We start from the raw sequence: 12,956 nt of genomic DNA on the forward strand, positions 1-12,956 counted from the left end.
TTTTGCACATGAATAGTTTAAAATTTATCATTTTACTTATTCTCAAATACTTCTTCAAAAACCTGTCTGGGTATGGTATGGTTTCAATAACAACATGACTTACGTTTTGTTATTGAAAAGTTGATCAAGATAATGTTGCTATCCTACTTAATGTGATTTCGAAGTAGCACACGCGTCTCTTGCTTTCCTCGACATAATTTTAGAATAATTTCTTAGAACACGGTGGCTCCCATATTGGTCATAGGTGTAACATAACATGCTAATGGCTCGCTAATGAATTTGCCCCTGACCGATGGATCCGATGTGTTATCATTAAAAATACTTACAAACATTGTATAATGTTATCTTGATTAATGAAGTGATAAAGCTTTTTTACCTAAGTTAGGTTATAATAAATAATGGTATAGACATTAATAGTTATTGTGACTATCAATTTTCAATTGTACATTAATAAGTTAGTAAGAAAATTTTAAGTTTACCTACGTATTAAAAAATATATTATTTCCGTTTCCTTGGATTCATATTCATAGCTTCCAGCTCGATCAGTTTCAAGTTATACTAGGACCTATAATCACGAGCTACGAAATTAGTCGCGTATTTCTTGAATAATCGATGCTAATACACAGTGTGTTGAAAACGATTTAGAAATAAATGTGGTTGTCAAGAAGAGTTCTCTAGTTCAAATCTGAGGTCAAATAAAGTTCATTGGAATTTTTGAGGGCTTTCGATCTGTGGTCCAATTGACCCTTCATTGTGTCTTACTGGGAAGTTTATTTCTGGTCTTAGGTCGAGTCTATTGTGGACAAATCCAATACAGGATAGGTCACAAAGACAGGAATAATAGATACAATTCGGTCAACCGTACCGATTCTCTGAACTAATTTCGTTATTCTATTTATGGTTGACTCAATAGTCTAGAAATTTTTTGATCGTCGTCATTCAGATGGAAAACTCAATAGCCTAAAAATTTTCTGAACAAAGTTCAAGTATATTAGAAGGATAAAATAAGAATAGATTGCTCTCTAGTGTAAACTGGTATAACGTTTATTCTTAATCAATAATGTTTAAGAGTTTGCTTCTCCACAAATGGGCTGGCTCGACATTTTTCCTTTTTGTATAGTTGTCAACGATGAGGATTTTTATGCCATAAGCTAGTTTTTCTATTATTATAATATGTAGGTTTTGTAAATATTTTAGTTTTTAATTTGATATATTGTAACCATATAATAATATTATGATTATAAAGTTTATATTTTTAAACAGAATAGTTTATATTTAGAATATTAACATCACCTATTTTTACGGACATAAAAATAAAAAATCGGAAGTTAGAATATTGAAATTCTGAATTAAGTGATGTAAGAAAATGTCAAATGAATTTATCCTGCGGCAGAATCTACGATGACTAGTGAACTGTCGGTGCTAAGAAGGAGGATCATCAATTTTCTCTCTCTCTTGTGTTATACAATTACTTTGCTCTGGAGCCGCTAATTTACAAACGGCAAAGATTTAGGTTATACGAAGCATTTGTCAGTGTCACTTGATCCTGTTGTATCCAATTCTGTTAATTGTTGAAAGCAAAAAGTAGGTATGTGTGTGGAACTGTGGATATTTTTGTTTTAAAGTAAGATATTTTTATTTTTATTTAAATGATAGCTAGTGTTATATCAATGGAGTTATGTAAATGTTCGGTAATAATACGCAGACTGAAAATGCTTCGGAAATGAAATTGGTTATTATTCATTCCTTATTAAAAATACTATATTAATAGTTACTAATAAAATTGTTATAATTAGGGATACTTAGGATGCTTTTCCACCCATCATCATTACATATCTTTGGAAGCACCCTCAATCTGAAAAATAAACTTAACCGTAAAAGAACAGGTGATATTTCGAATGACATGATTCTAATAACTGTTTAAATCGAGACTAACTAAAATAATTATTATCACAAAATCAAATCTTTAGTTACCACGAAATTAAATGAAATATAAAAAAAGTGGGAGTACTATCTTGTCGTATTTTCTTTTGTTATTCAATTAAATATGGTAAGATAACAAAATTTAAGGCATAGACGAATGAACTTTTAATAAAGGTCCTTTCCGTGGGCTGTTGCTATTCTTATACTTGTCCTTGTTACACACATATTTAGTTCAAAGGGCACCACAATTTTCCTCTTCACAATCCCACTCTTCAATTATATGTGAACTTTTTTCTTAATTGGAATTTTCTCGAAAGGTGAGAACAATTATAATTACTTATTTAACCTTTTTTAAAGATGTCAATAACCTCTAAAATGTCAACGAGTTTCTGTTGCTTATGCTTATCCTTAATGCTTTTTAACCGACTTCAAACCTTCCTACTCTTCGAGCCGGAGCCCCGTTGACCTGCTAGGTAGGCCGCTGATACTCCGGTTGGGCATCAGCCCTATTGGCACCATCTGTGGTGATCTGAGGCACGCGCAGAACGCGACGCACCTTTACAAACATAGTAGTTAGTCTATCCCCGCTTTGAAACCATTTATCGTCAAAATCTCTTCGCTTAAAATACATACACGAGTACCTACATAAAACACTTTAACTTTTTGTTCTGAAAATAGGTACTCCTACTTCTAAGCAGGATAATGTTTACATACTATACATAATAATTAGTCCTTCCAATTAAATAGATGAGGGATTGAAACGTGTCCTAAGTGCTTTTGTATGAGAACTAAAATTTGATAAAATTATTATATTTAACAGTTGAGTCGAACCCTTATCAAGTCGGTTAATGACATGTTGAAAATGGGGTAATTATGGAGATTATATTAATGATTGATTGCTTTATGAATATATTAACTAGTACTATGAATTAATATCTATACTGAACTGCGAAAATTAGTCGTATTTTTAGGACTTTTTATACAGATACATAACTTTACTAGTAGCTGTAGCAAAAGTGCACATTTTCTATTTATCTACCTCTTCAGTTATGGTTATGATTTCCACGTGTTACAGGACAAGTCTATTTTCATATTGTACAGACTCGGTTTGCAAATAAAACACACTTTTAGACTAGAGTGAATCCAGTATATGCGAAGCACTGAACGCATGCGCTTGCGGCCACGGTTGTTGCACAACTGACTGCGCGCCGGCGCTAGCGCATACACTACATCCCTTCTTTATTTATATTTATTTGAATACATAGTTCCAAAATCACAATGAAAGTTCCTATACCTTACAATTTAATACCTTATAAAATAACAGCTAGTCTGATAATTTAAGTAAGTATAATTGTTACAGATTTTCTGCAAAACAAAACGACTTTGATTTTACTTAATTTTAATTTGGTAAATCAATCATAATAGAAGCGTATTTAATAACAGTATACAATAATATCATAAGTTTAATTTAGTGAAGAATTTACGCTTGATCATCATTTCCGTCTAAATCATCATTATTATTATTATTTTGACCAACTACAGTCCATGAATCATTTACTTTCTTTAGGTGCACTATATTTCGTCGATATTCTTTCCCGGTTTCATCATTTCGAATACTAATATCGCCACCATTCACGTCCGTTATTGTATGGGTAGTAGGATTGAAGTTTGAGGTCAACTTATTATTTTTTATTACATTTTTTACTAATACTTTTTCCCCTATTTCGCAGTTGCTATCTGTCGCTTTCCTTTTAAGATCTCCATACTCTTTTCCTTTTTCTTTCATTTGTAGGTCTCTGTCTCTCACTTCTTCATCTATTGTTTTGTATTCCATGTCTGGTGCTGCCGGAATCTTGTCTCTAAACTGTCGTTTATAAAATAATTCAGAAGGAGATTTGCCTGTAACAGAGTGTGGGGTACTATTATACATCATCAAATAATTAAAAATGTCCTCTTTCCAGTTCCCATTTTCAGCTTGGCAAATTTTTAGTCTTTTTAAAACATCCCGGTTTTGCCTTTCGACTTCCCCATTCATTTGAGGCCAATATGGGACAGTATTGTACAAAATAATACCACATTCCTTACAATATTTCTGAAAGACCTCGCTTGTGAACTGATTACCATTGTCACACGTCAAAGTTGCTGGGTAACCTAATCTAGAAAACATTTCCTTCAAGACTTTTATCGTATCCAGAGAAGTGATACTGCGCATTATTTTAATCTCCTTATATCTACTATAGTAATCAACAACAATCAACAGATAATCGTGACTAGGAAGCGGTCCTAAGAAATCCATCGCTACATCAACCCAAGGTTCTGCTGGAAGTGTTCGTCTTTTCATCGGGTGTGGTGGAGTAGGATTAGATACAAGTGTACAGCCTCGACAAGCTTTTACCAGACGTTCAGCATCTTTATCAATTCTAGGCCACCACACCTTAGTTCTAAGACGAGCCTTCATCGCCACTATGCCTGGATGGCCTTCATGGGCCGCTTCCAGTACCCGTTGATGGAGATTACTGGGTATGACTATCCTAGTTCCGCGAAGAAGAATATTCCCATTAAAACATAGTTCATTTTGTATATTTTTATAATAGTTAATAGAATCGTGCCAGACATTGTTAAAAATACCCTCTTTGACTTTTAAAATTTCCTCGTCTCCCAAAGAACATGTTTCAATTTCTTTTAATGGAACCGCGACGGGCCTGCTGTAACTTACTATTTGGTTAATATAATTTTCAGAGTCAAATGGTTCTAACGAAGAGGTTTTGCAAAGTCTGGAAATTGTGTCAGCTATATTTGATTTACCTGGTTTGTAAACGACTTTGTACCTGAAAGCCTGTAACCTAAGGACCCATCGTTCTATTCTGGCGCATGGTTTAGAAGTTCGTCCAAAAATGGTTTCCAATGGCTTGTGATCGCTTATTAGTTCGAAGTCTTTGCCCAATAGATAAATTTTAAAATGCTCCACTGCCCAGACGAGCGCTAAGGCTTCTTTTTCAGTTTGACAATATCTCTTTTCACAATCAGTTAGAGACTTGTGACCAAAAGCGATCACACGGGGGCCATCTTTACCAACCTGGACCAACACTGCGCCTAGCCCTACAGGAGAGGCATCAGCGATAACCTGGGTTTTGTCAGAAGGATTGTAATAACCTAAAGTTTTAATATTGGAAATGCTTTCTTTTAGAGCTTCAAACGCCTCATCTTGTTTGGAAGTCCAAATTTTTTGAATGTTTGCTGACTTTCCAAGCCCTAGCCGTAACAGTTCCCGTAAAGGTTCAGTAAGGGTAGCTACGTTAGGAATCCATTTACTTACAAAGTTAACCAACCCTAAAAAGCTTTGAATTTCTTCAGTAGTATTTGGTATTCTACTGGTTTTAATTGTTGTCAAATATTTTTCAAGTGGCCTAATGCCCTTAGGCGAAAGTACATGACCAAGAAATTCAATCGTTTGAGTTTTATAAATACATTTCTTTTTATTTAATAAAACGTCATTTTCTTCTAAAACTCGTAGCACCTTACTTAACCTTTCGTCATGTTCTTTTTCTGTAGCACCATGTATAATAATATCATCGATAAAATTTAATGTGCCTTCGCAACCTAACAACAGTTTTTCTAAAATTTTTTGGAACATTTCGGGTGCGCAAGAAATCCCAAACATTAGCCTTTTATACCTGTAAAGCCCTTTGCTAGTACTGAATGTAGTGATGTATCTACAACCTTCATGAATTTCGAGTTGATGGAAAGCATTTTTTATATCAAGTTTTGAGAAAAATTTAGCTTGCCGAAAATTTGGTAGTAGTTCATTCATTGTAGGAAGGGGGTGATTTTCTCTGATGATTGCTTGATTGGCTCTTCTCATGTCTATGCAAATACGTACCTCTTCTTGTCCTTCTTTGAGAACTGGAACCATCGGTGATACCCACGGTGAAGGTTCATTAACTTCCTCGATAATGTCTGCTTCCTTAAGTTCCTTTAATTTTCTAGCGACCTTTTCTTCTAAAGGGATGGGAACCCTTCTGTATGGTTGAATGACTGGTTTAACTGTTTGGTCTATTGGGATTTGGACAGTCACTCCTTTGAACTTCGGAAAAGCTTTTTCTAAAGGAACATCATTGCGAACAGCGTTAATTTGAAGTCCAATTTTGAGTACGCCTAATTGAATCGCAGTCTCTTTGCCCAATAGATCACGTGTACCGTTTCTGATGACATAAACAGTACATTTTATACTTTTATTATTACTGACTGAAATGTCTGCATCAAAAGAGCCCATAATGTCCAAAGGTTCTTTACTGCCATAGGAAATAAGTGTCTTATTAGGTTTGCGTACCTGATTAGAAATTTTTACGCTATTATTTTTTAAGAATTGCCATGTTCTGTCAGTAATAACATTGCATTTACTACCGGAATCTATTAACATGTCAACGCTAACTCCCCCTAAATTGCACTTAATAGTTTCTTCTTCATCCAGATGGAAAATATACTCAATTCTCGACTCGTCCATTTTCTTCTCTTCTACTTCATCGTCCATACTTTTTGTATTTTTGTCTTCATCCAGGTTGAAAATGTAGTCAATTTCAGATCTATCAGCGTCTTTTTTGGTTCCTAGTCTTGGTTTTTTGTGTGTCATCTCTGTCTTGCTGTTTGAAAATTGTCTTTTCTGTCGTGTCCTACAATGTTCTCGGAAATGGCCGATGAAGCCACACTTTGCACATCGTTTATCTCTTGCCGGACATTTCGTGTCTTCAGATAAATGGGAAGAGCTTCCACATCTAGAACATTTTGTGTTTGATGTTTGTTTTTGTAAATATTTATTATATCTTTTTTTGTTATCAATTTTATTTATTTCTGCTTTGTTAAAATTGTTTCCATCTTTTGTGTTTATTGTTTTAAATTGTTCTAATTGCCGGGCTACAACCTCCAAGGCATTTGCTTTACTTATGATTTCGTCTAGTGTAATTGTATCACCGCATTCTAAAATTTTTTTTCTTAATTCGACTAATCGACACTTTTCTGTAATTTGGTCGATAATATGCTCCTCTTTATTATGGAATTGGCACTTGTCAGCTTGATTTCTCAACCTTAATAAAAATCGTTCAAATTGTTCTCCATCCTCCTGTTTCATGAGTCGAAAAAGGTACCTTTCGTAAATCCGACTCTGTTTTGGAGCAAAATAACCGTCCAATTTCTTTAGAGCTATTGCATAAACATCGACACCTTCTGCAACTTCGGCATGAGCTCCAGGAAGGTTATAATAAACTTCTTGAAGTGCTATCCCTCCAACATGGAGAAGAGTAGCACGTTTCTGTACCGGAGTATCGACGTTGGCAGCCAGTAAATAAATTTCAAATGCCCTCTTCCATTTCTCCCAGCGAGTGCCAACAGATGTCGGGTCGCCTTCGCAGTCAAAATGGTCTAGGTTCGGCAGTACAGATGATGCATGAGTCATTTTGGGGCAGCCTGTAATAAAACATTGGCTTTCATATTGCGTGGCTTTTTACTAAAATTTAGTAACAGTATTGCAACTGCGTAGCCCTATTATGATTTAGTAACTACTCATAGCATGGACCGTATTATATATTTTTTTTTTCTAATTATGTCGCTTAAAACATATTACACAGTCCCTTTAAATAAGTTGATTTATTGGCATGGTCCTTCATTGCATGGCCTTTTAGTGCACCTTTATTTTAATTGTGATTTGCGTGGCCCTTTGTCACTAATTAATTGCGTGGCCTTTAGGTGTACACTTATCATAACTATGATTCCGTCAATGTAAATTGTGCAAGTATGCGTAGGTAGGTGTAGTAAAATAGGATATTTTTTGATAATAATGTAACAAAATAGTAAGTACTTAACCTTAATACACATATTTTCTACCTAGTAAACTTAATTGTAATTCAAATTGTTATTACTTTTTGAAGTTATTACTAATTAAACCATAGTAAATAACAAATACACATACTTGTTGAAAATAAAAATTGCAAATATTATGCGGGTAGGTGTAATTTTTTGTCTCTGGAATTGTAATGGCACTATCGTAAACGTTAAGATGAAAACGGTAATTTGTAAAAAGATACTTAGTAAATATTTTCCTTTTCAATTTAATTGTAATTTGACTTTAATGTGTCGTAAGTAAGGAGATACTGGTTCTATGTAGGTACGTGCACAATAACATTTCCTTATTTTTCATAGTTCTGTGTTTGCGTGGCCTTAATTTCTTTTCACGTGGTACAATACCAGCCATTAATAATAAAAATACTGATATAAATTCATTTACCAGAAAACTTTGTTTACGTATGATAAGTTACGTGTTATTTTAGGTGCTTGTGAGCTAGGTGTAAGTATTTTTTTTTTCGGTTATGTACAATGTTGCTTTGTTTTGAATCAACGTTACTCATAAAGTATGTTATCAATTAGTAATAGGCTGTAACGAACCCATACGCAAACAACTGGTAAGCAACAATTTATTATATAAGTACTTATTTCTTCCTCCGTCGTTTTTTTTTTTTCAATTAATGTTCTTAATGTACTTACTTTTATCCTCGTCGCCACTTGTACAGACTCGGTTTGCAAATAAAACACACTTTTAGACTAGAGTGAATCCAGTATATGCGAAGCACTGAACGCATGCGCTTGCGGCCACGGTTGTTGCACAACTGCCTGCGCGCCGGCGCTAGCGCATACACTACAGATATATCGGGATTGATTTCAAACGTCGAGAGCTATAATTTTCGGAAATCTAAAGCCAGAGGAATTGAAGTCGAGACCCCTTGATCAGCAGTGGCGTTTGTACTCACTCTACCAAGAGTAATTATTAACGAGGCTTTAAGATTCCACAATACTAATTATGGAATCTAGCTTTTTACGGTAGTCTATAAAAATAGTAGTATCTATTTATACACACCTAATACCTGACCTTTATAACCTTTTAATCGATAGAGTAGAAGAATCTAAATATGTATACTTCATGTAAAATTAATATAAACTGAATCAAAATAACTTGATTATTAATAAATTGTTAAGGATCAATACGCAGGAAAAATAACTTTTAATCTCGAGAATATTATTTACCTTACAATTAAATTTTTGTTCATTGGAACTCCAATTACGTATAATTGGGTTCGATCGGGTTCAACGATGTATTATTGGGGTTTCTGTATTTTATAGGCGGGAGTAGGCATTAGCGTAGTGTTCCACGCCCGCCACTGAGGGCAGGGAAGTAGCCTCCCAGGTCCGCTAACGTGGCGGTAGGTCGAAGCCTGCCGGGTTGTAGTGATTGGTGGCCGTAACATCAACCCTGGTCACGGTACAGGCAGTGAAAAAAGACTACGATGGTTTTAATCGGTAAGACTTCGACACGACCCGGTCCTCCCCACGACGTGGAAAGTCCGTTAGGATAAAAGCGATCTCTGATGAACCTTTTAAACCGCAATCTTCAGGTTTAAAAGATTCATCAGAGACCACTGTTCATGACCACCAATCTATAACCGGCTGGAAGAGCAGTAGTGGTTACTTAGGCTGGACAGGCATTTTTTTACACTTTTCCAAACCCTAGCTTTACCTCGTGTGTTCACATACACGTTATATACAGACCCGAAACAACAATTTGTGGATCACACAAAGAGGTACTCCGTGCGGGAATCTCTACACGTCGCGCAGCAGCCGATTGCCCAGCTACCACACTGCAACCGTGCAGTCAAGCAAGCAAGCATTAGGCTGTAGCATTAAACCATTAAAATCAGCTCTATTAATTATTCCCTCCGACACAATATAAAACACGTTCAAATCGTTCACTAGAACAATTTTCTATTCTGTCATCTACAGATGTGGTCGCAAAAAATATTATGTACGAAAACTCAATGCGCGTCGCTTGGCAACGACATTAAAACAAGTATGGCGATTCTTTTGTTTCATGATGTTATAAAATTTTGTTTATAACTCTCCATGAAGTCAGAAGGATCAATAATCAGACTGGTGCGATATTATTATATATATTTATTGGTACACATAGCGTGAAACTGACGGAAACCGACTTAGCTAAGCTATTTATAATAAAAGATACTTGCTATGGATGTGTGCTATGGCTATGGCTTCTCTCCTATCGACACCTCGTATACTCGAGCTGCACATCTTCCTCATGCAGCTACATGCAGCTTAGTATCAGTGGAAATGGTCATTTAGTTAAACAGCTAAGCTATTACATCTTCAAAGCATAGCTACATAGCACATCTTTGGTAGAAAAGCACCCTTAATGTCCTAACCAAGTATCCTTGCTAATCTCACCATAGTAATTGACCTGAAGGTTTAAATTACAGCTTTGCTTGATCCATCTTTTTATAAAACTCGTCAGACAATTTTGCTTCTGTCGAAATGTTTATAATTCATGTTTTGGAGTGGTTTGAAAACTTTTGTCATTAAGTATAGTGTAATATTACACCAGCTCATAAACAAACCCAATGCCGTTTCAGTCACAGAGCTCAATCTCGGTTGCTTTTAATTACTTGGTGCTACAAATCTGGTTCTCTCAAAATACAAAAATATGTTATTATGAACCTCAAAGTTATATAGGTACGTGTGGTTACTGGAGGGGCAATCTCCCCCTACCAAATCTCCCAATCCAAATAGCCGGCAACGCATTTGTAACGTGACACTATTGTTTCGGGTACCATTGGCAGTTTTGGAAATTGTCTTTTTTCTGGTATAAGCTGGTAAACGAGCAGACGGATCACCTGATGGTAAGCAATCGCCGCCGTCCATGGACACCCAAAACATCAAAAGCGTTACAAGTGCGTTGCCAACGTTTTGAGAGTTGAGAATTTAAGGGTTATTGGGGAATTGGGGATTGAGAAAGTTTCTCGACAGATTTCTGTGAGGCCGTGCTATCACTCCGGCCTAATCGGCCCATTTCTGCCGAAGCATCGCTCTCCCATACTTAACTGTCTGTTTCAAATTGTAATTAAGCTCTTAATTGACAGTTTTATAATGGACCACTTCACTAGAGCATCAAATCTTCAATTAAAACGAAAAATATCTAAATTACAACGAAGCAAAAGTAAAAAATACAAAAAGTAAGTTCCCATTAAAATAAAAGATACGAGGAAAACGGTTCTATTTTTGCAAAGATATTTCCAGTGCGACCTTTGGCACAAAAAAATGTTAAAAACGGTAACACTAGTTTACTTTTATTCGTTTTTTGCCTTCAAAAAGGGCTTTCTCGCTTTCGATTCAAACATTAATGGCAAATGGAGTGATAAAAATAGATTCATTTTCACATTTTTAATTTAACAATAGACCTTGTACAAAGAATAAAAACAAGCCCAGCCCTGAAGCGTTTCAGAAGAGTACTGAGAGGATTCAAGGCCAAGCAGAACCATAGTGGGCTCAGACTGTCACCCTGGAATATTCCTCGCACAATCCTTACAGGTTCCTCACTCCCTTGGATTTGTCCACATCCCGGATAGCAAAAAACTTGCATTTTTATGGTATAAGCTAGTAAACAAGCAGACGTATCACCTGCTGGTAAGCAATTGCCTCCGCCCATTAACACGCGAAACATTAGAGGCATTACAAGTTTAAATAAAGTAGGTACGAAAATATGGTTGTAAAATCCATAGCTTGAGATGGAAACTAAATCTCAAGGACGATGATTTAGGTTACCCACTAAACCACAAGCAGATTGAACCAATGAACTAAAATCACAGTGGCGCTAGTTTACTCAGTTTGCATTTCCATTATGAAGTTAGCAATCAGGAGTGGTCCAAATTAGCTGGGGCTTGCTCTAGATACCGAACAAATTCGGTCACTCGTAGACTTATTGATCTTGTCACATATGGAATAGAGTGGGCTATTGGTAGCATAATAAGCTCAACTGATATTAGCGTTCTCTGATGTGATCCTTTTGTTCGGAAAAGTCCGCATTTATTAAGATGGATTGGTGATATTTGGTTTATTATCTAATTTGCCAGATTTTTATACTTAGAGCACATTGATTTTGGATAAACACACAAACAAAAAAAACAATTACAATGTGAACAGATATTGAAAAATAGCCTGAATGTTTTTAATACTGCTTGATGCCTCATTGGTCTAGTGGTCACAAGTGAACGTGAATGAACTTTAATATTGTAGAATTGAGAGATTGATAATATTCACATACACAACACACATATCCGACCAACCAATATTTACTAATTACGCCTTACTCGTTCCATCTGAAAAACCAAACGAGATTTCTTCAATACAAGTATCGAACCAACACAATAGAATTATATTTCCATTATCCGCTAACGATAACACATTATGCCGAGCAATATAATGAAACTGTCCCAGCCAATTGAAGTTTATGTTCGTTCATTTGCAAAGCAAATAAATTAGCTTTCTCTATTACATATATTACATATGACTGCCTCGTTGGCCGAGTGGTTGCAAGTGCGACTGCTGGGCAAGGGGTCTCGAGTTCGATTCCTGGGTCGGGTTTTCGAAAATTTCTCAGTGGTAGCACGGAGTCTGGAAATGTGCCCGGTATATGGCAATAGGCTCACCACCTATTACATGGGACTTACAACATAAATTGTGAAATGTGGGTGTACATTGGCATAATGTGCCATAATGTGCACCTCTGCCTACCTCTTCGGGGATTAAAGGCGTGACGTTATAATAATAAAAAAATATATTACATATATCTACGTACGTATGTAGGAAAGAATGATAATATATAGAAAATCATCTGAGATACCAATTTCCCGTGAAACTTATTGCCTGATAAAAATATTGTGGTGCGTACCATCCGACAGGTTGATTTACTACAAAATTGTACGCGAACTCAATTTATCCGTGGTACCTTTTTTCAATCGTGCTTAAAACAACTTTTTCGGCTATTCCAACCGATTTATAAGTTTGTTTACGTGAAAATTGTTGTTCCTTATGTGATAGAGGTTTATTTTTTACGATGTCGCGTAGGGAACCGGGTTAAGAGTTTCTTTAACTGCGGTAGATAAAGAGATCAAGAGAAACCCGAGTATTCGAATCTAAAA

The 12,956-nt window shown here is 35.7% G+C and overlaps 2 protein-coding genes across 4 annotated transcripts in view; both read right to left on the reverse strand.

Annotated features, from left to right (window-relative positions):
* The window catches only part of LOC118272572 (prolactin-releasing peptide receptor), an 89,031-nt gene that overhangs the window by 49,482 nt on the left and 26,593 nt on the right, over positions 1–12,956 (reverse strand). The window lies entirely within an intron of this gene.
* Positions 3,020–8,607, reverse strand: LOC118278220 (uncharacterized protein K02A2.6-like). Of its 2 annotated transcripts, XM_050693475.1 has the most exons (3): positions 8,458–8,607; positions 5,804–7,383; positions 3,682–3,822 (listed from the first exon to the last, which is right to left on the reverse strand). In XM_050693475.1, the coding sequence occupies exons 2-3, from the start codon at positions 7,370–7,372 to the stop codon at positions 3,739–3,741; spliced, it is 1,653 nt and encodes a 550-aa protein (XP_050549432.1). In that variant the 5' UTR covers positions 7,373–7,383; positions 8,458–8,607; the 3' UTR covers positions 3,682–3,738. The 2 variants fall into 2 exon arrangements, with proteins under 2 accessions (XP_035453236.2, XP_050549432.1); XM_035597343.2 differs by having other exon boundaries at positions 3,020–7,383.

Source organism: Spodoptera frugiperda, chromosome 4 (assembly GCF_023101765.2).
Source record: "Spodoptera frugiperda isolate SF20-4 chromosome 4, AGI-APGP_CSIRO_Sfru_2.0, whole genome shotgun sequence".
In the NCBI taxonomy this organism is placed as follows: domain Eukaryota; kingdom Metazoa; phylum Arthropoda; class Insecta; order Lepidoptera; family Noctuidae; genus Spodoptera; species Spodoptera frugiperda.

Excerpts from the sequence above, each read along its gene's own strand:
- LOC118278220 (XM_035597343.2), bottom strand. The coding sequence starts at position 7,372 with ATGACTCATGCATCATCTGTACTGCCGAACCTAGACCATTTTGACTGC.